Consider the following 26,762-nt stretch of genomic DNA (forward strand, 5'->3'; position numbering starts at 1 on the left):
AAAATTCAATTTTTTTGTGATTTTTTCAAGGAAACTGTATCAAAAATTGATTGTATCACAAAACTAACCTCGGATTTGGTTTTCTCGTGCCAAAAACTCCCCAATACATATTTTTGAGTGTTTAAGTCTACATTAAGTATGACTTTTGGACGAAAATTGGACTCTTTTTCATAGGTATCACTACAGGCATGACATTTTTTTCCATCAACCAAAGTCGCTCAAAAGCTAATGATTTCTATTCCTCGGGACCCCCAATCATCCTGTTAAGTCAGATTTTGAATTAAGTTTCTACGATGAGCGCAATCTTGCTAACAAATTTTGCGTACGACGTACAACGTACGACGTACAGATTAACATAAACCATGCTCAAAACGGCCTGATTCGGGTTCTCTGACCTCAGAAACGTCCAGAAAACATGTTTCTGAAGTTTTCAAAATTTTGACCGATTACAATACTCTTCACCTTACACTATGTGTGCGGAAAAGTAATAAAAAAGGACATCAATTTTTGAATACATCAGTAAAAGACGTAGCAATGTAAATATTTTGTCATTTTTATTCATATTATTTGATATATATTTTTTCGAGTAAATTAAGCTCAATAATAACGAAATACAATTTGAAAATAAACATACTTCTCAACTGTGTCAATTTAGACATTTTTGTGAAATTCTTGCATATTATGTTTCAAGTGGCAAAAATATTGCACCCATGATTCAAATTCGAATTACAATTAAAGTGTTCAATTTATGGTATGCAATATACGTAATAATACGGAGTAGCTTTATATATTAGTTTATTATATCACCAAACATTTTCTTCGAAATGCTTAATTCGCTTACATGTAAATTCATAATTATAACAGTCACAGTCAATTTTGAACGTTCTCATCCATTTCATCTAGGTTTTTGTTTACTTGCGATGTTGATATTATAATATGTGAGTTATGGCTTATTTAGTATTCAAATGTATGCCATATTTATTTAAATGTATAATTGACATCAACATTTAAGTCAGCAAATTAAAAAAAATGAGATTGCAATTCGTTCTCGAACAAACTAATGGTTGACATTGAGAATAGACAATAATGCGATAAAATTCTTCGTATTTTTACGTGGGTTCTAGCTATAGTGCGTCTTTGGCAAAGTTTTATTTACGGCTATTCTCATTTTCATTCTCCGTCCGAAATCAAATAGCATTGTACAAATGTTTCTCAATTTTGATTTTCTGTTCATCATCTGTTGATCATCTATTCGTTGTGTATTTTTTAAAAATATTTTTATTTAATTATGATTTTTTTTATTATATTGCAGAGGGAATATTTGTTGATCAAGTTTTAAGAGATTTCTTTTAGCATTTGATTGATATATTCCTTGTAATATTCCAGACGCTTGTTGAATATAGTGATCAATTATGAGGTACAATTTGACATTGAACTTTGGTTGAAATAAATTTCAAATACATTTTACATTTTATTTGGCTTGAACAGACTAATAAATTGAAGTAAGTCAACATATTGGATAGTTGTAACATTATAATTAAATTTAGTTCATTTGAATGTCATACGATTTCCATTTTTTCTACAAATAAAAATATTCTCCGAATTCGGTTTGTATAAATGCACCAGCCCAAAATTTACAAAAAAAAAAACTAAATCATATGCATTATCTCTCAATTGAATTGAAAAAAAGTTACCAGGATAATCTCTTTTCTGTATTGCTCACCATGAGATAAAGAAGAGAAATGTTATTAAAATATTCAACATTTTTTTAGTACATCCTATAAATATGATTTATGTCGTTTTTCATCTTATGTCTTATTTGTTACTATGTTATGAGGCGTATTTTTAAAGGCGTAATTACTATTCAGTAAATATTTATTAATTTTAGTTTATTGCAAATGCTTCTTTTTTTTCTCTTGAATCGAAATATTTGTGTGTTACCAGCAGGGACTGAACACAATGACATTTTAGAATTACAGACACACCGCACTTATATATGTGTACTTTAAAGAATGAAGGCCGTATTTTTTCGGTGTACCACGTATTCTGATTGTGTATTATACCTATCAATTTCTAATTTGTTTTACACAAAATGTGTGTTACAAATAAGGCTTGGATTCATAAAATGTCACCATAAATTTTAAAATACATTCAAAAACTACTCAACAGTCAACATAATATAATTGACACATTGTAAGTAGATTTCTTTTTCTTTTTCAAAATCATACTGCGGCCACATTTCATTTTGGTCCTACTAAAAACTGTAGCCAGATGAGAGTGCATTACAGCAAGGTAACATCGTTCCCTTATTGATTTTATTTTTTTTAATAAAAGAAAAATAGTGGAATGTTACATTGCAGTCGGCTAAGTTTTCAGTCTACGAACAATAACGAATATAAATCGGTTTTTAAGTACAGCACTTTCAACGTTTTGATTACCCCATCTTTTAAATAACAAAAAATGGGCTCATTCTAGCTAACATTATTTTTGTTACATTCAATATTTGTATTTGGCTTAAAATATTTTTTAAATTAAATTCATGCTGTCTTAAACTATCTGTACGAGTTGTTCACTGTATTCCATAGCGCACGAATTTGCTCTTCGTGTATATTTGGTTCTGCAAATAAGAACATTGGTTCGATGCTGGATAAATGGAGTTTGTCAGTAATCAAATCATTGAGCTGGATTGAATTAAGGTAATATTTTCCAAGTGTGGTTATGTTGAGATTCAAATGTTGTGCCAACGTCCCTGTAATATGTACATCATCGATCCAAAAGTATGGTGTTTGTTGCGCTTCTTTGTACAATCGCAAAACCACATCGCTTGAATAAATTATCGAAAATCCAGGACAATAGTTTGGATAGTATCTGTAATAAAAATTATGTTCAATTAAAATACCAGTCTCAATGATTAAATTTCATTTGAATTTGTAAAAAAAAAAAAATTATTTAATATATTCCGTAAAAATATTAAAATTTGTATGAAAATAAATTACCGGCCAGAAAACTCTTTGGTGCTAACCCGCCATTTAGATCTGTATGTTCGTTTGATACGTGCATCTTCAATCCGATAGCAAAATATTAAGTTCTCGTTGTTGAAGCCCGCCTCAAGTAAATCGTATACGGCCGGCGTATTGACAAACACATCGTCATCGGTTTTAATCAGATATTTCAGTTTTGGACAATTGTAAACAAACCACTTTAGAGCCATTGTATGTTTGTATGTCATGTTACGATAGGCATCAAAAAAGTTACCCTGAATCAAATCTTGAAACATATCATTTTCCTGCTTAAGTCGTATTTGAGTTTGCGTTGATTTTACAGCGCCCAAAAGAAAAAATATTCGTGCTCTACGATCTTTATAGCCCCATGTCTCGCGTATAACATTTCTTTTGTGCCAATTTCGTGGTGCTGAATGTATTAAAACCAGTACAATTGGTAACTTATTAATCGTATTCATATCACCATGCCATTTAAAATCATCACTACAAGGCGCTTGATTAATTAAATATTCGAAATTTTTCAGGTCGATCAACGTGGTTGTATCATTTTTAAACGCCCATTCAGATGACGCTGTTGTATTGCTTATCAGGTTCAATGACGTTGTGCTATTATTTACACTATTCAGCAATTCCAACGGGTCATAAGATGTGTATTCTGTATGCAATTCTTGTATATCCTGTAGCGATATCCATAATGATATGCATAGCATAAGCCCAATAAACAGTATGAAAATAGAACGGCGCTCCGACATGTCAGTTATATCACACACACAATTCTCGTCCCATTCTAGAAAAAATGAAATGAAATAAAAATATAAAATGGATTTATGGTTAAATTGGTTTTTTTTTTGTTTTATGATACTGTGCTAATGTAAATTCAATAAAACTTCTTTCACGACTTCATTGCATTTAAATAAGTATTAAATCATTTTATTTTTTTATTAATGACTATTTAATTTGAAAATGCATTAAAATGAATAATGGATATTATAAATTGCAACATTGGCCATGCTATCATTTAGTATTTTATCTAATTTTTAGAAATGTGAAATATATCAACTGCTTTACAATCGAATAGCAACAATATTTAAAAAATTAAATAATTTGCTTCAATCAATTTTAGTATAATTCTAAACATGGTTTGAACGGACAAATGTTTCGACTTATTTTAATTTTGCATAAAAATCGGTCTTCAACAAACTCAATCACAACTGTATTGGCACCAAAGAGGTGCTTTTTAAGTGCCGCACCTGAATACAAGAAAGAGAGACACTTACAGGAAAAGTATCCGAACTTTCGCGGTGCTCGATTTAGATGCGTTTTTGATGATTTTAGTAGTCAGAGTATTGAGCCACATTAGAGTAATTTATATAATTTAATCTATCAGATGGTTAGGAATGAGCGCAATTTAATGGGAAATGTATTTCTAATAATCTCGATTCTTATTCTTTGGTTAAATGGCAAAGGACTTAACTAAAATGCGAGTTTATGACGTCGCAAAGAAAGAACAATATGTTCAGTTCAATTTTGACTTTTGGATTAGTAAGAAGTGGATAGTGGAAGAAAGTTTTTTCAAGACAACTGAAATGATTTCAGAAGCATACTATTATACAACCATGGACGCTTATTGTTGTGGAGCCGGTGTAAAATATGGCTGTCGAAAACAAATAGTAAAACTAGAGCACGTTACGCGAAGAGTAGAAGGAGGTAGGTATTAAGTGTAAATTAGGAAAATTAGAGAAAAAAGTGAAATGTGACAACCAGCACAAGTGCCAGTGAAAAGTAACTTGTTCTCATCAATGAAATCATAATTTTTTTTTGTCAGAATATTGAAGTTATTGACAAGAGAATCTTGTTATTACAGGCATAATTGTGATTCCGCATGTAAACATGAATGCGTATATCGATACAAACGACATCATTCATTGCGGGGAATGCCATGTATTTTTGGGGCGTGTGAAACGGTATCCCGGAAAGCCTTTCGAATATTTGCTGAACAACGTCCAATTGTATCAATTCCAAATGTACCGAGGTTCTGCAAAATTCGAACATTTCGAGTCTGATCCACATGTATGTTGCGGAAAGGAGAATCTAAAATTTAAACCATCGGTACCTCTAAAACATAAAACAAAAGATGTGATTGATGCTATACCGAAAAGAAAATACCAGAAAAAAACTGAATTAAAAAAGTTAGAAATAGAGATTCTATCGGAAGAGAAAACAACTGAACAATCCAGTAAAGTGATACAAAAACAAATCGACACCAAAACAGATGAAGTTGTCAATAACGTAACCAAAAGGGTCGTTATCGATGGCTCCGATACCTACAACGGTATAGAAACGTTTAACTATGCAACAAACGATCTGATACTATCGGATGTGGCAGCAAAGTCATGTGATTTAAATCCGTCCGAGACAATTGTTTTAACACCAAATACAGAAAATTTCATAATTGATCTAACCGACAATGCAGCAATGCATGATTTAGACATTGAGGACATCATTCCGATCGAAGAGATGCATCAAAATGAGATCGACTACACTCAGCTATCTGATTGGGAGGCTGAATTCTGGCGGTCATTGAATTAAATTTCTTTATTATTATTTTGTGTCCCCGTTTGCTTCTTATATTTTCTTTCTTTTTCCACAGTATTTCATACAATTTATTCTCATTTTGTAATTTTCACATTTTGTAATTTTCACATTTTCTTCTGCTTTTAGAAAAATAAAATTTAATCTTTACTCAAAAACATATTGCATTTTGCTTTACAAATTTTGCGATTAACTTTTTGCGTTTTTTTCTTCATTGATCACAATTCGGTTCTACCCACAATGCAACGTACTGTGTAGTTTGTCATATAAAGCCTCAAATAAACTTATTTTGTGTATAATTATAACTGCAGCACAATAAAACCATTTGATTCGTCAAAATATCTCAAATGAAAAAAGTAGTAACCGTGTCATTTTTCTGTAACTTTTCGACTTAAGATCATCAGCCGTTATGGAGATCAACTGTAACAGGTTTGATGTGTTTTAATTCAGTCACGTTTGTTTACGTCAACCAATTGACAGAAGAATGAATTTCTTTTTTTGAGTCGACTATACTTTTTAAACCACACTTTTTTATTTGCAATGTTTGCAATAATATTGTGTTGGCGGCATAGATACTTCAAAAAGAACCAAAAACACATTTTCATATAGACTTTGAAGTAACAGTGACCATTCCAGCTGATTTTTACGTATGTATATCTATCATCGACATATTCATTTCAATATTTTGGCATTACTCCAGTGATGATAATTTCGATAAAAAAAAAGAATACCTGTTAGAATGACACAGATTATATCAAACTGGTGATATTTCAAAAAATATATTCGAAAATGGTTTACGTTTCACAATACTTGATATGAAAATAAAATTCAAACATCGTAAAAAATTCAGAGAATTTACATTAAATGTTGACTTTATTTATTCGCCGTATTCAAGTTATGTATATCAAGTGGAACCGGTTGAAAAGTCTGTTTTTCTAATACATAGAGTTGAACGTATTTTTTTAGTGTCGAGTATAAAATATGTTACGTAATTGTGTGTTGATTACATTGGAACAAATCTAGAAGTGTATTCATGAAACAAAAAATACATTTTTTTTGGAATATGAAACACATGTTATGTGTAACCTGGCTTTATTATTGTCATCTTTAAATATGCATTTGGTCTTGATTCTTACAATCGCAAGTAAAAGAGATATTATTACCTCAAATCAGTCAATCGATAAATTTTATTTAAAAAAGACCTTTAAATATCAGACTATTTCATGTAAAATGGTAAAATTGACCAAGTTTAAATATACCCGACCATAAACAATACATAAAAAATTAATGATTCATTCTCTTCAAGAATAAAATTATATTCAATACATCGTATTTTGTTCCATAAGAAAATTTCAAATGAAAATAAACTTCTGATAATTCGGAACTTTTTTCAGGCCAACGTGAATGAATGCGTGGTAGCATGATGGAAAAAAACGCAAAGAATTTTATATACAACAAATATTTCGCGTAGAGTGGTCCTAACGCAATTTGAAGAGCCATTTATTTGACTCATAAATACAGTTTGTGTAGCTCGCAATTTGGGTATGTTAGGCATGTTGCACGCAAAGCAACAAATGCCGGTAAAATACACGATTACCTCTATATTCTCATTCAAAACTTATCGACGGTTTCTTCGTAATATTACTAGTAAATTTGTGTTTGCGTCGAATGCACACGATAGCCATAATATACTTTCATTTACGGTCTATTAGTAATGTGCGTGTAAAATGTGGCGTTGAGTCAGAATTTTGCTTATTGTACGGCATGAAAAGTAACATACATATCTAGATAGAACCGTTAAGAACCACTACGTATGCTTGATTATGATGAAAAAAATCACCCTCTTTTCAATCATAGAGTTAAAAATTCATTATTTTAATCGAACTAGTTTCACTACCACCATGACTAATTTTTCAAACGCTATTTTTTTTTATGGATTTTGTATCAGCTATGCAAAAATTAGATTCTTGTCTTGATGATATCTATCATTCCCATCACCTTGACCGCATATAGTTTTCATACGGCGCTCCTTGCCTACCATTTTGATGTAATGTTATGCAAAACAAAAATTAAAAGAAAAAAAAAATATGTGACAATTCCTTTTAGAATGTAATCACGAAGATGTAATCAATACACTCTGACTTTTGCTAAAATACAAAAGTATTCACAATTGTTAATGGATGAACGTAATAATAAGAAGTGGTTTTGCCACACCAAAAACAACAGTGCTCAAGTTTCACATTTATTTCATAATTTAATTAATTTTGTCAACAAAAGCGATGGGAATTGGCGAACAGTCTGAATTAAAAAAAAAAACAAATGTTTCATACAGTAAATGGTTATTTTTTTTTTGAATAATTAATGAAAAGGAAAAAAAGTATTCATGACGGAACATTTATTTCCATCAGGGGATAAGTTTTCACCGTTTCTTAAAATAGCCTTTGTTGATAAATTAATGAAAATGATTAATGTTCTTTGTTTATATTGTTTAATTGTTGTATGTTGATAAAGAAAGTTTTATAATATCAATCTTCCAAACAATAAATTTCGTAAATATTCTTGTTTATTCTTAATCCAATCAAATTTCAAAAATTTAAATTTTAAAATGTAAAGAATGCAAAAGTGTAAATTTAATTGAATAACGTACCACGATTTCAGTAATTTAACATCGGAACGATGTATAGAAATAAACAATCAATAAAAGATCTTCAATTCGTGATGATCTGATGATTCAGGCGGTTATCAACGGAATGTTTCGGAGTCAATTGAACAATAAACATCAGAACTTTAGTTTTCTGTCAGCTATCATATACGGGTATGATTTCGATAGAATGGCATTCAGTTACGTTTTGTTTAGCAAAAAAATATTAATTCTGTTGGTGAGATGCAAAGCACCATATGTTGAAAATTGATGGCATTTTTTTGGGGAAGGATCTTTTTTTGTTTTCAAATCATTTCAATAATGAAATCATATGTTAGTCCATAAACAACAAAACGATGAAAGATAAATCAATGGAAAAAACAACGACGCAATGAAATCCTTACAAAGAGCCAGATGGTAACACCAGTGGAAGTATTTTTAAATTTATTCGATGATTTCATCATGGATATACTTGTACATTATAACGTACATGTAACAGAAAGTAAATACGAAGTCGTGCGATAAACGATTTGAAGAATATTTGCAACCGTCAATGTGAACTAGAACGAATATGCTATAGCGAATATATACAATAAAAGTGGCTTACAAAGTGTGTCTCAAAATACAATCACCAATGTTGGGGCACTCTGACATCAAAATTTACCATTGAAAATACTTGTTATTGTCGTTTCAATGCTACGTTTGACGGTGGTAAATGTTAAGTTTTGGAAATAATACGAATTTTTGTATTAATGTGACATGTATGCGGATTGTTATTTAAATATAGAGAAATACGTACATTTTTTGTTTGTACTGCGAAATATTTATCACTTTCACTTATAAAAAACAATCTTCGATTGGCTAGAGTATTTTTGATCTCGATAAACAAAAGCTATTTTGACTCTCATCCATATATTGAATTTGGTTTTTATTGAATTGGTCGACTAGAAGAATTTAATGGCACCTCAATCATAATTCACGTATAATATGCAATTTTGAGTAAATGATGTACGATTGCCATCGTGTACAGATCGTAATCGTCAAAATTGTCTGAATTACTTTGGCATATTCTATTATTGAATAGGTATAATTGGTCCTCTGTTCGGTTCAATTGACGCTCACAACTAATTTGATAATATGTTTCAGTTTTTCAAGTGTCTCATTTGACATGATCTAAATTAATTGCATTTTGATGCTCTTTAAATTCATTTAAAAAAAAAACGCCCATCATGTTAGTGTTGACTTTTGCTTTGCATTTTTGGAAGCTCAAACGTTAATTGATACAAGAATAAGTTAAGAACAATTTATAACGATAGAAAGAAAGGGAGATAGAGAGAGAAAGAGTGAACCAATTACGCGCGCGACAAATTAGAAAGAGTAAGAATCATATATGGGTCATGTAAATGTGATTAGTGATTGAATTAATGAATTGCATGTGATCGACTCGTTCTGTGTTCGAAATTCGTGTTATGTGTGATCAAATGATAAAAATGGTAAATAATGAGTGGCTGCTTGTTCGCTAAACAGATTGCCTATTGTTGTTTGGCTAGACGTCACAATACAAAGTTGTTCCATAATAAAAAAAACCATTCAAATACCACTACAAATATATATTTATACTCGTAGTTCGTTTTTTTTTTTGCACTTTCAGGTGTTTGAAATATATTAAATGAAATGTTTGCCCTTTTTCAACAAAAAAAATTGCTTACATTTCATTACGGGGTTTTCCATCTAGACCCACAGTATTCATTATGAAATTAACTTCGAATTTATGAGAGAGAAAAAAATAGTTTACGTTCTACACCTTTTTTTGTGTATTTCAAAACCCGATTAACTATAATTTTGGCATACAAAAAAGAACCGAAAAAAATAATGACCTCCCACGTGCATAAATTTAATCAATGTCTATCTCTGACAGAATCATAACAAATCTCACTTCCAACGACCCTGACCTTCGAAACAAAACCACTATCAAACATTCAAAATCAATCAGTCTGGTTTTTTTTTAATATCTGATGCGCTCAAAAGAGTTCAACAAATCGATACAATTTCGTGTTAACTCGAAACTCTCCATGAAAAAGAGAAATCTTCTTCGCATAGTGGACATAGCGAAACGGCAAGCATAAAAATTATCGCATGAGTGGACCAAAATCAATGAACTGCACTCTATGATATTTATAAAAAAAAGAATGTGCTGCTCAACTACATGAACCAGTGCCACATAACAACGCTGGCAAATCATGCAAAACTGAATTATCAGCATTTTAATTCATTGTGTGTGTGTGTGCTACACTTTTCAGTGATTACTACTTCAAAACACGACTCTAAAATGGTTTATTGAATGGATAGTGTATAGTGTTTCATATCGGTGTCGTTCCTTATTATTGCGAACATTCGTATTCATCTTCGATTTGTGTGGTGTACTAAATACTATCAACGGCATGTGCTAGCGTTCACACAATTATAAATGCATATATCCTATATCATACTAGATAAAAATACATTTTACAAAGTTAGTTGAATAGCGTATAAGAAGAGAGTTTACATGAAAATCCGAAAAAAAATCGATAAAAATAAAATATTTAACATTCGATTGGCTAAGGAATATGTAAATTGAAACCTGGGTGAATTAAACCCAGGTGGTAATTCATTTTCAAATCGCTGATACTTTGAAATGAAATATTCGATAGATTTTTTTGTTGTTGTTCATATTTTAGTTGCGTGCATTAGTCGTTTAACATCAAAACTGCAACCTCTCACTTTGTGAGTTTGAGTTAAGCTTAAGCATCAAAAATGTAGAAAAAAAAACTTTATTCACGTGCTTAACGAACAATCAAGCAATTTTTTTTTCTTTTGGTTTACCAATCACGTGTTACACTTTTTATGGAAGTTATATCTCCGGTTCTTCGTTTGGCAATTGTGAAATTTTTCAATGTTTACGTTATACAACTACTTACGTAAAGTGTTAGAGACATCGTTGAAGAGCAAATAGATTGCCTTTTCATCGAAACTAATTGGAACACAATCTTTTTTTATACTTCATTTTTAAGGAGATATTTTGACAATTCAAGAAGAAACTACTTTTTTTGAAACAATAAAACAGATATTTACCATCAATGAATACATATCGTTGTTATGCATATTATTTTCAAGATGCTAATCGAGATGTTTATTTTGTCAAAATGGAATGTTTTTATAATATCGCACTCAAACCAATTCAATCAAATTAAATCAGTTTTGTTATTTATTTTTCATTATTCGTCTCACAAACATTATTATTTCAAATCACATATTTCCATTGAACACTTGTGAACATCGAGGACACACATTTTACCATTTCGAATAATTTTTAGGAAATTTCTTTTTGAAAAAAAAAAATACTCCTTTCTTCTTAGCATTCTTCTGCTCTTCATGTCTTTTTCTTCATTATTTTTCGTTTGACAATGGGAGTTTAATTGAAGTTCTATATTTCATTGAACGTCAAATCAATAAAAAAAAAACACCAAACCATACGGCAACCGTATGCATATAGGTACTGCGCGAGAACAATAATTTCATCCTCTATTTGAGTGATTTTCTCTGTGTCTTGAAAAGGGAACAATATAACAACTAGTCTGTATATCTCTCTAGCAATGTATGCTTGTATACGTTTCACGTTCAATTCACTTAAAATACAGTTGGTTTTGCATTGATGAACTTGAAAACAAGTGTCTTTTGAGTTTTCGTTAACTGAATTCAAATTATGTTTCAGTCTGGGATCAGGCGATGAATATTTATTAAATAAATATTGCCAAATTTCTCAATCATTCACATATAACATGTACAATTTAAATTCCAATAAAATTTAAGAATGAGAGAGAGAGAGAGATCAAAATTAATCGCAGTTTGTTATCACACAAGCCTCAACCAATCTATATTTTAAATGTAGAACACTTTCATGACTATGTTATCAATAATGTCGAAAATAAAGCGTAATAAGTTTTAATTTAAATTTACCAATAGCACAATATTCATAACTCTAACGTCATTCTATTCACTAATTTGGTAAATTTCTTTAAATTATGCACAAAAATATCCAATGACAATGCGTATACCAATCAATATCGGTTCATTTAACTTTTCTACGTCGAAACAAAATACTTTTTATGTGTGAAAAAAAGCTGAGTGAAGACGGATTTATGTTCAGAAAACTGTCAACAAAACTAATTAAAACATTTATCTTTTGGTTTGTTTTCTGCTCGAAAATCACAATCTCATGATTTATCGTCAATATTGTTTTCACGTTCGTTGAATGAATCAGTAAACAGTTTCTTGTATTATTTAAACATTTCTCTATTCGATTCGCTTGATTCTGGTTTTTTTTTATGGGTATTGAAATGTGGTTGTCAATCATTGTAACGAAGCCGGTTAAAGATTGAACGGTGTGAAAACGTGCTTTCCGTTCGAATTTTTATTTTTGTTTATATTTGTAAAACTGTTGCATACGCACAATGAATCCATTTATAGCATCAGTGCTCGATTACTTGCTTGCAAATTCATGCAAATTGTGATTTCATCTATTTGACGAATACAGTTTTAAGTGATTTCACTGCGTTACCTTTTACAGATTCATTTTATTGCAATATGTGCTAATTAGTTAGTCAAAGACGATCGACGTTGACATAAATTATATACAACGTCCGATACAAAATGGTATATGCTTTGACAAAATAATTTGGTATGTTGATTAAATGGTATTCATATGATGCCGCAACAATAATCAGTCACACTTTTTATTTATCCGAATACAAAACACTTTTTTTTACACTTGACAAAAAAACCGGTCCAATGTGTTATTACAATTTGTGACAGTTATTGGAAAATTTATAATTTATAATGTGAAAAACATACCTCATATAATTTAGTATCATCAAGTTTAAATGTTTTCCTCTTTCAACCTTATATCGGCTTTGCTGACACCACCTCATTTGGCTGGACGAACGACATTCATTTCGTACCATTCAATTTCTTAACGATCTATGAATTTATTATGAATGTAATGATTTTTTATTCAATCAGTTATAAATTTTTAAGTTTTTTAGTCCTCCTTTCTACGGTTCCATGAAGAACAAAAAAAAATAGACCAATTGATACGTTAACGTAAACAATTCAAACATAAGCGCTTGGCGTTGGAAAAGAACTTTTAAATGCAAACGAAAGCATTTATTGAAGTTGTCTTTAATTTAAATGTCGTCAAATGTTGTCTTTAATTTGGTTTTAATTCAAAAATCTCTTTCGGAAATATTGAGTCGAACAGAATTTGTGTTTTTTGAAAATGGCACATTTTAACTGTCTGTATGTAGTCTGCATACTCCACAGAATTCGTTTACATTTTCAGTGCGGCGACAAGCCCAATAAACGTTGTTCAGATGTACATTGAACGATGTTTACTGAAGCAAGTGTATTTCTCGGGAAAGCGTCTACTTCACAGCAACACTATATGCATACATACACACAAACACACACGTAAAGTGAATATGCTCAGTGCACACACAAACGTATTCACTGAACGAAACATTTCTTTATTTTTTATTGTTTATCCATCGTCAAAACATCTGTATATGGGAGTAGTGTGTCGTTCACATTTATATGATTTTAAAATGCATAATTTTATATTTTATATCGTCCAATTATTTTGTTCTCATGTGCATTTGGTGAAATGAAAATACAAATAGAAGTGAATTCTGAATTTTTTTATGTTTTTTCGAAGTGTAATTAATAAAAAAAGTTAAAAAAATGTTCAACTATTAAATCGTAAGAATGAATCGAACGTGTGAGCCGTACTTAAGAAATGACACTTACCACTTTGGTGATTAACATAACCGTGGTAGTTTTTTTTTTGTCTTACTGTCAATTCCAACACAGCTCATTTGCATTGGAAATTGCGTTGTACGCTCACTGTTTATAAATTTGAGCCATGGAACTCGAAAATCTCAATCCAAATGTTTATAAAAAATCAGATGACAGAAAATCGGTTGCAGCTGATTGGGATGACAATATAGACGACCCATTTGATGAACGTGAAATATTTGGTAAGCATTATGTTCAATAGAAAACAAAAACGGAATAAAATGCAATATGACTGATGAATGCAATATATGTATTTTGTAAACAGATCTAATTCGCCTCATTAATGATCCGGAGCATCCATTGACGTTGGAGGAATTGCATGTTGTTCAACAAAGTCTTATTAAAGTTGATAATAAAAATAATGAAGTATTCGTCAATTTTACACCGACCATTCCGCACTGCAGCATGGCCACGCTTATCGGACTATCAATTCGAGTGAAATTGTTACGATCATTACCGCCCAGATTCAAAGTAACCGTCGAAATAACACCCGGTACACATTCGTCAGAGTTGGCTGTGAACAAGCAATTGGCTGATAAAGAACGAGTTGCGGCCGCATTGGAGAATAGTAATCTTATAAATGTTATCAATCAGTGCATTGCCATCTGATTACATCAAATATAATTTATTCATTTGAGAAATATTTTAACAATTTTGTTATTCGGCTACAGTTTATTGTTGTGTAGCATAATTTTCTACACAAATTTAGTTCAATAAATTAAAAACATAAGAGACAAATACATTTTATTCGTTTAATCATTTTTTTTTGTTTAGCTTTTAAAATATTTAACACTATAATAAGTCCAATTTGAAATGAATTAATTTTTCATTTTTGTCGGATCAAATTTATAGGTGCGTACTAATGGTCCGGTGCCAGCTTTTTCGAAATTAATTTGATCTAATCGTCGACGATCTTCGATTTCTCTGGACAATTTCAAATTCGACCAAGCTAAAACGATAAAATTATGCATACTTTATTTTTGCTCTTTCCGTTTTTGGTATCATTATCATATGAAATGAACGCTCTTACCTCCTTTAACATTTTGGACCACACTTTGTTTCTTTTTTGGTGGCAAATTGTATTTAATAAGTTGTGGAATATTGAAAAATGTTCTCACTCTTGGAATTCTAAAGATAGCGCCCTTTAATCACAAATAACCGAAATATTATTAACTATACTGATTTTGGGCACAATTTATGTCCATTTCAATGTACCTGTATTAATGAGCAAAAATTGCTCGATGCCCAATAAACAACCATGGCGGATGGGAAATTCATTATGAATGGGAAGATAATGACTGGTATTCCCTTTATAATATAATTTATGATTGGACTTGACTGGCCAGATACATTTGCACCATCTGTGCCTAAGTGAATGGTCAACGCGAGTGTGCCGCATGTAATTAACGGTAGTAAAAAGTATGGATCGGCCATTGTTAAATCTGTGAACCACAAAGCACCTCCGGTTTGCATCGATTCAACGGGTGCATTTACCTAAGGGGAGAATCACAAAAGAGAAGAATAGAATTAATTTAAAATAATCGAAAAACAAACGGGTGCATTTACCATTCGTCTGATACCAATAAAGTATGAGATAAATATTGGCGCCTGAGCAATTGGTACTAGCATATTTTTCATTGGATTGAAACCCTTTGATTTCATCAATTGCATCAACTCTTGGTTACATTGGGCGTATTCAACCGAATTGCCCATTTGACGGGCTTCTGTTATTTTATTTTGAATTTCTTGCATTTCCGGCATCACATTACGCATCGTCGCTGCATTTCGTTGTGTTATAACCACTACTGGTGTCAGAATTGTACGTATTATGATTGTACTCAATGCAATTGTGACATACCTAATGTGATCAGAATAAAATGCAATTATATAGAAAATTTGAATAAATCAATAGAAAAACATAGGCGATTACAACAGCAAGGAAAAAGTGAATATACCAGGGTAAATCCATGGAGACATGTAAGTATTCCAACGCATTTTGTAAAAGGCCAATTGGTGAGTAACCGCCTAAGCCAAGTGAAGCGAAAGTTGGTTCACCATTTGCAGCTAATGCTTGTACAACAGTTTCCTCAAGAGGTGCAGTAGGCGTTGATGGAACATCTGGTATTTGTAATGATGTATTAGTCTCTGCAGTTGCCACAGCACTGGCCGATATGGTGGGCGTTAGGCTGAAGTTTCGTTTTGATCCAAAATATGGCACCGATCTATAAAATTTTATGGAATTTATTCTCAATCATCTACATCTCATTTAGTCATGCAGCACTTACATTCGATTCAAAACAACTTTATTTAAAAATGTTTTATGTGATTTGTTTGCGGGTTTCTCTGTGCCAGTGGAAGAGGTCGAAGCACAAGCAATAACATGATGGTCTCTGGTGAACAACTGAACCGATTCATTTTGAGTCGGAATTAAAAGAAAATTTTGAATTAATTCACAACTTTTTTTAGGTTAAGAATAAGAAAGATTTTTAGCTTGAATTTATAAACCAAATTGATTTACATTCACCGATTTAAACAATCGACCCGATTGTATCGGACCACGTGAAATACACCTAGATAACATTTTCTAGATTTTTTCGGCTCTCAATCTTCCTATTTGTAGAACATATAATTAAAAACAAAAATTAATCCAGTCCAATTTTTCCTCTTATGTGAATTATCGTTCCCATTCGAACACTATTATCGCACATTCCTTGGATTTGGTTATGTCAAATATTATGAGCCAGAGTGGTGAATATTTCAATTAAATTCAATTCAACCGTGACAGTTTTTCATTTGAGAAATTTATTTATTGAATTTTTTTCAATCTCATAATTTTGGAGAGAAAAAAAAACACATTTTTTTTTGCGAAATGAATACAGAAAAGGGGTGCAAAATGGGCGATAAATGATAATCGAATGTTGCAAGACGTTTTAAAAATTTCGATTGTATTTTGACAGCAGCAAGGTTACATGAGCGTGGTGAATTATTGTTTGACGTTTTGTTGAACGTGCACGAAATAAATTGAACGAAACAAAAGCACAATAACAACAAGAAAAGAAAGAGCATACATAAATGCGTATATATAAGCATATACTATATTTATATCTAATGACTTCTGTCAAAAGAATTATTAAGAAATTTTGAATTTTTATTGAACGTAATATTATTTTTTCCACTGTGCTGCTAAAAAGTTCAAAATTTACGAAAATTTTTGCAGAACATCCATTTATCTTGGAATAAAAACGATTTTGCGCGACAAATCATCTGGTATTTTGATGGGATCCCCGTCAACATCAATTGATTCAATATAAATATTTTCTTTTGATATTCATCTTTTGTTTTCAATCACTTTTTTTTTGGCATTGAATCGAATGTTGTGTTAAAAAACATTTTAACCGTGAATCGTTTGTGATTATAAAATTAAAAAGTATCGTAAACTTGCAATATGTAAAAAATTCACGAATAAAATTTGGTGAAAAGTGCGACTTTGCTATGGTGGTATATAGCAAATGATCTAAGAAATTTGATTGCAGCACACGAACATTTAATAAATTTACTTCATAGCCATTCATCACATACAGAGTGTCTATCAATTTAGTGTTTGTGTTTATTATCAATTCGCTTTTGAGTTTATTGTTTCGGTGGTAGCTGGGAATTTTATTGGCAAAAAAGAAAGAAAGAAAAAGAACGAACAACTCTGATCAATTGAAAAAATGGAATAAAAAAAGTGGCCTGAATTCTAGTTGGAAAACCACTGTTCATTTGTGCAACATGATTTTTATTCGGATCGAGCAGCTGGATGACAGATAAACAAGTACATGCAACAAAAACACATACAAAGTGCAGAAGAAAAAAAAACGTGATAGTGAAACAACAACAAAGAAGCAACAATAAAAATTTATCAAAACATTTTTGAAAACAATGAGTGGACAAGTCAGTCTTAAAGAAAACGGAATTCTTGACGAAGACCTGCCAACATTGCTCGAAAATGTTTTCAAATGTTTGTCGAAAAATTTATACTTGCTCTATACGGAGAATGAGTTTAGCAATGAAATCACTCTTAGAGAGGAGATAGTGATTCCGAACGAAATTTGTGATAGGTTTGTGTTAAACATATCTTTCTCTACGCATACATTTTGTACAACAGATTATACCATCGGTTTCAGTTGAGAGTGCAATTAATTTGCTTGGAATCATTATCAATCGCAGTTTAACTGTCAAACGATGAGGAAAAAAAATTGTTCTCCGCAACAATTAATGCGGAATTTAATTTTATTATCAAAAATAAAGAAGAAATCGAAAATTTTGTTTTGTGTTTGGTTTATATTGACAATGGATTCATTTCGTTGGTTTTTGGGAAAAATCATTGATGTTATATACATGGATGAGTGACCTTAACCCAAAAACCACTAGCTCCATGTATACGAAATGAATTATTCAAATTTTGACGCTCTTTTAAACTATCCAATCGCTGTGTATTAATCTGTTGTTTCGCAATGTATGAAGAAAAGTGAATTTGATTTATTCACGGTATATATATATAATACAATATTGTCACATTGATTAACTCGATGTTATGGCTTTGAATTTTATCATATGTTGTTGTTGTTTTTTCTCGTTTCTCGTCTCATTTCTTTGCATTTCGATAGATTTTTTAAATATCGCCAAGACTGCAGTGAAGATATAAACGACGTATTTGTAAACATTTTCCGTGATAAACATAAGACACCGTTAAAACATATTGCTCTACGAAACTGTTCAATTACGGATGATGGAATGGCCATACTTTTAAATCATGATTTGGTTTCATTATCGCTGTGGTATTGTGACATGGTTACGTATAAATCATGGAAAGTATTAATCGAACATGGTCAAAATTTAGAATATTTGGAACTCGGTCGTTATGTTGATATGCTAAAATTATGCGAACCAAATGAAAAGACACCGCTTGACTTTACACTCGACTTGCCACACATAAGAAAACTTATTTTAACTGGTGTTGTGCTACAGCCAACTGTAAATTTTAGCCATTTGCAACAACTTAGCTATTTGGACTTGACACAATGCACATTTCATAACGAATTCACATTGGAAGCGATAGTCAATCTTCCAAATTTAACAACTCTTATCCTATTCAATGTGTGGCCATTGGAAACCGAATTACCAACGATATGCAAAATGAAATCATTGCAAAAACTTGACATATCAACAGGCTATTTCAATACAAATAGCTATGGAACATTCAAGAATCCCAATGAGGTGAATAAATTGATAAACAATTATTTAATTCGCAATGGAATATTATTTTTGAAGAACAAAAAAAAAACAAATGATTAATTAAATTGCTTTATTTAGACATTGGCGGAAATTGTTGAAAGTTTGCCACACCTCACACATCTCGATATATCGGGAACAAATTTGGCTGGAAACGGTGTCGCTCAATTTGAAGCAAAAGAACAAGTGCGTTCAGATATTCCGGGTTTAGTAAGTCGAGCCAACAGACCATTGGAATTCTTAGGTCTTTATAATACAGCTCATTCAGCTTGTCGTCGTCATGATATTCCAGCACGTCATGTAAGATTTTTGATCGTAGTTAACCAATAAATACAATGAAATCTCCGAATCTCATTCATAATATACCACCATTAATTATAGATTTCTGGCGATGCAAATGAGGAGCAAATCTTAACGTCCGCCTCAGTTTACAGAGATCGCCCCATTATGTTAACAAAGGTAAATTTATTGAATTTTGATAACTATTGTGTGTTGTCTAGTAGGCGCCAATGATACCGAACGCTCGAAATATCCAAGAATAAAATCCGGGCACCCAGAGCGAATCCTGCCAGACCCGAAACAATTCGAAGCCCTGATCGACAACCTCTGGTGTCTACGAAACATTCCCGTGTACAAAAAAAGTGACTGACTATTTTGGGACAAACTGACTGACTATTGACTGTAAAAACAAGCAACCTTAGTTAAATTTAGTTAACTTCAATCAATTAAAGTAAGCTATGGTTAATTGCAACAGCTAACTATAGTTGACAATAATCATAGTCACCCGATAGTCGAAACGTCCCAAAATAATCGCCTGACTGACTGAGTAACTATAGTCGATTGTTTTCCATACAAAATTTTAAAATTCATGAATATAGCTAACTTTAGTCACTTACAGTCAATAGTAACTTAGTCACTTTTTTTCCACTCGGGTTTGATTAAAAATTGATATAATAATGTTTGTCGTTTTTTTTCTGTATCAGGTTTTAAACGATTTATATCATTTGCTGCGTTTTGAAACTTGTAAATCAATTCATAGAGCTTTTGAAGTAGTTTTGTCAGCAATGGACAGACATTTGCGCGTTAAACATATGCAAATATCTGGAAGGTAATGTTTTTAATTAATCGTCATTAATTGAAACAAAGATCGATGGTTTTTCTGTAATTTATCTGTTTATTTCCTCCATTACAGTGCGACACTTTATTATATAATCAAAGGAAGAGATAAACACAAATATGGTACACCATTTAAGAATCACATAATACGTACCTTGTTGAATGGCATGTCAACTCATATAACAGACGAGGTTAGTTGTTTCGCTTGATTTTTAGACACTGCAAATGTTATGGACGGTGAACAGAAAATGTTGGACTGAGCAATGTCAATATTGTGTTTTTTCATACAATGATTTTTGGATAGAATAGATCCGTAAGATCTCCGCAAGATCCGGATCCAAGCGTGCGTACGTAGCCGCATGATACATACATTCCTTACTCCTAATGCTATGGCATGCGAATCAAAGAAGGGGAAATAAGAATAACGAATTTGCGTGCGTATTATATATTTGGTGGTTCAATAAGTCTTTGGCCTGACAACCAGGTCGTGTCACGAATAAAATATCTCTTTATTTTGTACAAGTACCATCTGTCTCCAGACTACTGGAAAAACTTCAGACGAGTCCGTTCACGGACCTATGAGTTACAGCGCTTGAAAGAGACCAACCTCAAAATACACCTTATTTCAATATTTTATTACTTTATTCGGAAGGGAAGGAATTATATTGCACTATTATTCCACTCAGAGCATAGATAGAGGTCCCACCAAGCCACATCGGAAATAACAAAGCGATTCGTTATCAAAGTCATAGAAAATTAATATCACCTGTTTGGCTTTGAGAGACACCAGGTTGTGAAAATTTTGAAATATATTTTTTGTCTCTCAAGACAGTAATTTTTTGATTCAAAAAATTTAAAAATGACATAAATTAATCATTTGGCACCGTTCCAACTTATTTCAGTTGATAAAACAATATTTTCGAAGACACGGTCCCACAAAACGCGAGCTCGAACAAAAAAAGGGATTATATGGCTTTTTGCGGACATATCGGTTTTTGATGACCGTGTAGACTATACCTTATCCCAAAATGGATTGAATAGGTTCTGTAGGATACTGCTAATTAATTATTAACAAAAATATTTACATTATTTGTGCATAGAATGCTTAAAACATCGCAATAAAACTACCATTCAAAACCATTGTGAACAAATGCGGCAGCCTCCGTTCAAGTGAAGTTTTCTTGCACAAATGTTGGACTGATATATCGAAATGTTCTGTTCCACGTGATGCTTCGGATCTATTCTGGATTATTCACTAGGATATTGCAGACCCTCAAAGCAAGATCTTGGATTTTTTTAATCATTTCTTCAAAAAGAGACATTTTTGGGGTAGTTGTTTTCCGTTGCCTGTATTACCACATGCAAAAGTAATATAGAACTTCTTACTAGCTCCAGTAGATAGAAGAGAGTTCTTAACAATATCACCAAGCTTAGTTTAAGCTTTGCTGATAGATTTGTCTTACAAAAATTGTTGTTGATTTAAAAAATCGAATTCCTTTTTTTCCATTTTTCGATAAAAACTAGAGGTTGGTCTCTTTCAAGCGCTGTAACTTATAGGTCCGTGAACGGATTCGTCTGAAATTTTTCCAGTAGTCTAGAGACAGATGGTACTTTTAAAAAATAAAGAGATTTTTTATTAGTGACACGACCTGGTTGTCAGGCCAAAGACTTATTGAACCACCAAATATGTATGCATCATGCGGCAGCGTACGCACGCTTGGATCTGGATCTTGCGGAGATCTTTCGCATCTATCCTATCTAAAAATCATTGTATGGTTTTTTTTTTTTCATTTTTATTTATGAAAACCAACATTTTTACACAAACTTAGTTTCAATATATCCATTTTCACAGTCAGCAAAGGCCAACTTTTCTATAATATTATATTAAATTTTATTTACGTAGACTATGATGCGAAACGGTTGCCTTACACTTTGCCAATTTTCAATTCCGAATGACGTCGTAAGTTTACATCATTATTTTCATGCCACTGCAATCAATAAAATCAATCAATCAACATCAATAAATATGAACTGTCTTTGTCTCTCTCTCTCTCGTTTCTTCCAAGTTATTTGAATACGAGCGTTTGGTTAAAATTCTACTGCATGCCGTTTCGGACACAGAACAAGAAGGATTCGTTCAAAGAATAGCCATTTACTTACTTAATTCGTTAGCTTGTTTGGTTGATGGAAAACAGAAGCTATTTCTCGGTGATCTCGGGGCGATTGGCGTTAGTATTATTAAATTGATTGAAATAATAAATTAAAATAAACACCGAAAACTCTAATACATTTCAATATTTAACATTGAATTTAGACCATGTTAACCTTAATATATGACCGTTTAACACGTCAAGTATTTGATGACGTTATGGAGGTGGCTTGGTCAACAATGTGGAATGTGACCGATGAAACGGCTATTAATTGCGAACGTTTTCTTGATGGACGAGGAATGGAATACTTTCTGGAATGCTTGCAAGTATGTGTTTTATTAATCTAAAAAGCAATGGCAACAACAAACAAATCAATTAAAATCGATTTTAAATTTTGCTTAGTGTTTCAATGACAAAGAAGAACTCCTTCGGAACATGATGGGTCTGGTGGGAAATGTTGCTGAAGTGAAGCATTTGCGAAATCGCTTAATGAAATCAGAATTCATAACCGTTTTCTCCAATCTACTTGACTCAGATAGTGATGGAATTGAGGTATGTTTTGGCATCGATTGCCGTATGGTGCCTGCACGGTGCATTGCAAAATGTTATAATTTTTGAATCTACGAATTGTACAGGTGAGCTATAATGCGGCCGGGGTATTAGCGCACATTGCATCCGATGGTCCATTAGATTGGACAATTGATACACCAAGCAGGGATGAGGTCTTAAATCGAATGTCAAAAGCAATCGAACGATGGAATTTGAATACGGAACGTAACATCAACTATAGAAGTTTTGAACCAATACTAGGTTTAGTTCGTTGCTATGAAACACCTGAATGTCAACATTGGGCAGTCTGGGCTTTGGCAAATCTCACAAAAGTTCGTAAACAAAATCCATTTACTTCAATTCGCAAATCCAATATTAACAATTGTTTTTCATTTCTTCTTCTGTTTGTCACAGGTTTATCCATCAAAGTATTGCAAATTGGTTGAAGAAGAGCACGGTCTAGAACTACTAAAAGAATTGATGAAGCATGAGAGGCCCAATGATAAAATAAAAGCACTTGCCGAAATGGTCATAAAAAATTGCGAACAGAACAAGAATACCGAATCGATGCAACTTGATGGGTGATACTGTGAAAATATGAACGGGAGACGTACGACAAATTAAGCAAAAGCCCTTTATACATTTTGTCTATTTCTTAAAAATTTCAAAGTATCGCAATAGATATTAAGAGATCCAGTAGGTTTTATCTCAGTTTAAATAGGATTGTACGTAAAAAAAGAAGATTGAATAATTTATTTTCATATTTCCGTAGAGTTAGGCTAAAAAAGGAGAACAAAACCTGACACTCATCACATCAACTTTATTCAAATACTAAAATCATGTCACAATTTGAAATTACATCAGCTGTATTTCTCTTGTTTTTTTTTCTCATTAAAACTGAGAACATGTTCATAAGAACATGTTCAAAATTTACGTGAAATCATTTAAATCCCATCAAACAAAATCGTCTCCTTTCGAAAAATGTCACACTACCGTTTATGAAGTTTCATTTGAAACAAAACAAAAAAAATTAAATTTAGATGGGAGCTGTATGTCATGTAATTCCTTTTTTCGCCTATGGCCATGTACATATAAATGTTTAGCGGAAAATGAATAAAAAAAAATCCTTTTCTCGTTTTTGGTTTCAACGGCTTGCTTTTGTAAATAATGTTTCACTTTTCTATGCAGCGAATTGCAAAATTATTTGCATTTTTTTTTTTGAATTAACGCTAACATTTTTTTTTTTGAATAAATATTTAAAATATCTAAACGTCTTCGATTTGTTAAAATACAACTCAAGCAATTTTGTTAACTTAATTCATAAAATGTTTCATTTGATTGCGAAAGAAAGACCGAACAATTTTTATTTAGAAGTGAGGCACGTTTCACAACAACTACTTGTAATTTGTTAACGCTACCGAAATTGCGTCAATAACCAAAACAAAATAATATTATTTCAAATATATTGATGCAAAGCGCGAAAATGGACTCAGTTAATTTCCATAAGATATATTTATTAAATTATGATTAAGTTTGAGGATTTTTTTTTGTGGAATAAATTTTACTCAAAACGAAGTGCTTCGTCTATGTGTCTCTTTTCATCAGAGATTTGTTTTGAATGATTTTTAATGTTCGTAGAACGAGGAAAAAAAAAACACCATTTGCTGTGGAATGTGATTTTTTTTGCCCGCAACAAATTAACGTTATAATTCTGAAGTGCTTTGTTTACTAAAATTCCGGCGAACACATGAAAATGACGTCAAATGACTAAATTGGAATTGCTGCTTCAACGTCACTATGAAAGTTCAATTTAAATTCAAACAAACTTAAGTAATTGCTTGTTCTATCCATAGGCATAAATCATATTATTTATTGATGGTAACCATATGAAAAATATTTAAAAATATTCCTTTGTGGCATTTTATCGTTATGTCTGGCATCCAAACGTTCGATAAGATGCTGATAAAATCGCATATTGTTTGATCCATGTGGCGCCAAAGACGTAAGCAAAAAAGACAATTTTACTCTCAACAAATTCTCGTGCATTCATTTAAATAGCTAGAATTAGACGTTTCTAGATAGCTTTGGTTTAACACTCATCGGCATCGCATGTATCTGCTACGTAACATGTTTATTGTTTATCAATGCCTTTGTCTCGAAGTCATTGACAATTTCCTTAAAACTTCCGAATGATTTTTCATCTCATACTTACTTATGAACACATCGCCGACCGATGAATTTATCATTAAACAAATAAATCAATTCGTTTAATAAAGTAACGTATCTGCATTTTAAGTAGTCCTGAATAACATTTTATTGGAGTAAAAAAATGACGCGGACAAGTCAAGTGTCAAAACCGATGTAGTAAACATATATCAAATTAAATACGGCTCCAGCAATGTCACTGTTACATGCAAAATTTCAATTTTTTTACAGAAGAAAACAAAGTTTCAAGCGAATTATCTTATTCTATTTTACTCGATGAAATATTTGTGAATAGAAAAAAAGTCATGTTTTCAGAATATGCATAAACGTAAAAAAAATTCTGGAGGTGATTTAAAAAATCTCATATCGCAAAAGAAAAAATCGACTTTCGTCTAAAAATTCACGAAAATACACAGAAATTCATTGTCTTCAATCAATATCAATCGGTTTCAAGTTGATGGCTGATACCTTGCTTGAGTTATGCGTGGTACAAATAAACTACCCGAAAACAATTTTAAATCTTGATGGCCACCAATATGGCTAAATAATACAACCACGTCTTCCTCACAAATAGAAAAATTTACAAAAATTAGAACGAAAAATCATCCGGAATCTTTTACATTTACATATAGTACTCGGCTATACGAAAAAGCCGGATTATCATAATTGATATTCAACTTTTTAAACTCACTATTATTTTCTTGAAAAATGTAAATGAATTTACCAGAGGAATTAAAAATACTACAACAGCGTCCTTCTACTAGTTAAATGTGCATCGCGTTCCTCCTTTACAAACTTCATTTACGCCGTTTGGCTCTTTTTTGGTAATATATTTTTTATTCGATTCGAGAAGAAAACTACAGATTGGTCAGTTAATTTTCACACATATACAGATAATATTGTGTCGTGAAAACTTAAGGTGACCAGAAGAAATTAAAAAATTCATTACTTTAGATTTGAGCTTCATCCTCATAGATTTTGAAAAATTATATGGATTTCTCGTTGGTTTTTTGGCCAGAATTCGAGAATTTAACACTACGTTGAATGAGATTTTGAAACAATATTTCATCGCCTCTAGAAATCTGACAATTACGAAATGTTGAAGGCATAAATTTTGACCAAGAAAATTACCCATCAAGACCTCTTGAGTGGATTTACACTAGACAGAATGAGATTTTAATAGCAAAAAAGTCCTCTCTTTGACGCGAGACACTTTCGCAGATTTTGGACAATTTTAAAAACTATTTAGTCAAAAGACTTGATTATTCAGTGTTTTTTTTTTGTTCGAAAACGAAAATTCATTCTGAAATTTATGGCGATATATCAAGTTTTCTTCTGCATCAC

The 26,762-nt window shown here is 31.7% G+C and overlaps 4 protein-coding genes across 10 annotated transcripts; 2 read left to right on the forward strand and 2 right to left on the reverse strand.

Annotated features, from left to right (window-relative positions):
* Positions 1-537: 537 nt before the first annotated feature.
* LOC116338713 (beta-1,3-galactosyltransferase 5) lies at positions 538-13,668 on the reverse strand. 6 transcript variants are annotated; one of them, XM_031764141.1, is made up of 4 exons: positions 11,347-11,753; positions 11,193-11,245; positions 2,997-3,789; positions 538-2,868 (listed from the first exon to the last, which is right to left on the reverse strand). In XM_031764141.1, the coding sequence occupies exons 3-4, from the start codon at positions 3,752-3,754 to the stop codon at positions 2,553-2,555; spliced, it is 1,074 nt and encodes a 357-aa protein (XP_031620001.1). In that variant the 5' UTR covers positions 3,755-3,789; positions 11,193-11,245; positions 11,347-11,753; the 3' UTR covers positions 538-2,552. The 6 variants fall into 6 exon arrangements, with proteins under 6 accessions (XP_031620001.1, XP_031619999.1, XP_031620002.1 ...); XM_031764139.1 differs by lacking the exon at positions 11,193-11,245; XM_031764142.1 differs by lacking the exons at positions 11,193-11,245; positions 11,347-11,753 and adding an exon at positions 8,242-8,338.
* A 436-nt stretch (positions 13,669-14,104) lies between these two features.
* Positions 14,105-14,880, forward strand: LOC116338512 (MIP18 family protein galla-2). Its single transcript, XM_031763829.1, has 2 exons — positions 14,105-14,306; positions 14,390-14,880. Exons 1-2 carry the CDS (start codon positions 14,192-14,194, stop codon positions 14,731-14,733), a joined length of 459 nt encoding a protein of 152 aa, XP_031619689.1. The 5' UTR covers positions 14,105-14,191; the 3' UTR covers positions 14,734-14,880.
* LOC116338510 (mitochondrial inner membrane protein OXA1L) lies at positions 14,863-16,858 on the reverse strand. 2 transcript variants are annotated; one of them, XM_031763828.1, is made up of 7 exons: positions 16,649-16,858; positions 16,410-16,525; positions 16,080-16,346; positions 15,691-15,982; positions 15,340-15,618; positions 15,155-15,266; positions 14,863-15,073 (listed from the first exon to the last, which is right to left on the reverse strand). In XM_031763828.1, the coding sequence occupies exons 1-7, from the start codon at positions 16,703-16,705 to the stop codon at positions 14,943-14,945; spliced, it is 1,254 nt and encodes a 417-aa protein (XP_031619688.1). In that variant the 5' UTR covers positions 16,706-16,858; the 3' UTR covers positions 14,863-14,942. The 2 variants fall into 2 exon arrangements, with proteins under 2 accessions (XP_031619688.1, XP_031619687.1); XM_031763827.1 differs by having other exon boundaries at positions 16,643-16,855.
* A 504-nt stretch (positions 16,859-17,362) lies between these two features.
* LOC116338509 (protein zer-1 homolog) lies at positions 17,363-24,714 on the forward strand. Its single transcript, XM_031763826.1, has 12 exons — positions 17,363-18,224; positions 18,774-19,383; positions 19,480-19,698; positions 19,780-19,857; positions 20,382-20,506; positions 20,591-20,705; positions 22,418-22,474; positions 22,581-22,742; positions 22,829-22,990; positions 23,067-23,216; positions 23,300-23,545; positions 23,628-24,714. The coding sequence occupies exons 1-12, from the start codon at positions 18,046-18,048 to the stop codon at positions 23,796-23,798; spliced, it is 2,274 nt and encodes a 757-aa protein (XP_031619686.1). The 5' UTR covers positions 17,363-18,045; the 3' UTR covers positions 23,799-24,714.
* Positions 24,715-26,762: the final 2,048 nt, after the last annotated feature.

The sequence above is a fragment of the Contarinia nasturtii genome, unplaced genomic scaffold (assembly GCF_009176525.2).
Source record: "Contarinia nasturtii isolate CC-2019 unplaced genomic scaffold, AAFC_CNas_1.1 Cnas_scaffold_414, whole genome shotgun sequence".
Taxonomy (NCBI): domain Eukaryota; kingdom Metazoa; phylum Arthropoda; class Insecta; order Diptera; family Cecidomyiidae; genus Contarinia; species Contarinia nasturtii.

What these genes read in the sequence shown, in the direction of transcription:
- LOC116338713 (XM_031764137.1), bottom strand. An exon ending in ACCAAAGAGTTTTCTGGCCG is followed by an intron (nt 2,869 to 2,996) that starts GTAATTTATTTT and finishes TTTTTATTACAG; the next exon opens with ATACTATCCAAACTATTGTC.
- LOC116338512 (XM_031763829.1), top strand. Translation starts at nt 14,192, where the DNA reads ATGGAACTCGAAAATCTCAATCCAAATGTTTATAAAAAATCAGATGAC. An exon ending in TGATGAACGTGAAATATTTG is followed by an intron (nt 14,307 to 14,389) that starts GTAAGCATTATG and finishes TTTTGTAAACAG; the next exon opens with ATCTAATTCGCCTCATTAAT.
- LOC116338510 (XM_031763827.1), bottom strand. Translation starts at nt 16,705, where the DNA reads ATGTTATCTAGGTGTATTTCACGTGGTCCGATACAATCGGGTCGATTG. An exon ending in AAAGTTGTTTTGAATCGAAT is followed by an intron (nt 16,347 to 16,409) that starts GTAAGTGCTGCA and finishes AAAATTTTATAG; the next exon opens with ATCGGTGCCATATTTTGGAT. An exon ending in GTCTCCATGGATTTACCCTG is followed by an intron (nt 15,983 to 16,079) that starts GTATATTCACTT and finishes TGATCACATTAG; the next exon opens with GTATGTCACAATTGCATTGA.
- LOC116338509 (XM_031763826.1), top strand. Translation starts at nt 18,046, where the DNA reads ATGAGTGGACAAGTCAGTCTTAAAGAAAACGGAATTCTTGACGAAGAC. An exon ending in CAACTCATATAACAGACGAG is followed by an intron (nt 20,706 to 22,417) that starts GTTAGTTGTTTC and finishes TTATTTACGTAG; the next exon opens with ACTATGATGCGAAACGGTTG. An exon ending in CAGATAGTGATGGAATTGAG is followed by an intron (nt 23,217 to 23,299) that starts GTATGTTTTGGC and finishes CGAATTGTACAG; the next exon opens with GTGAGCTATAATGCGGCCGG.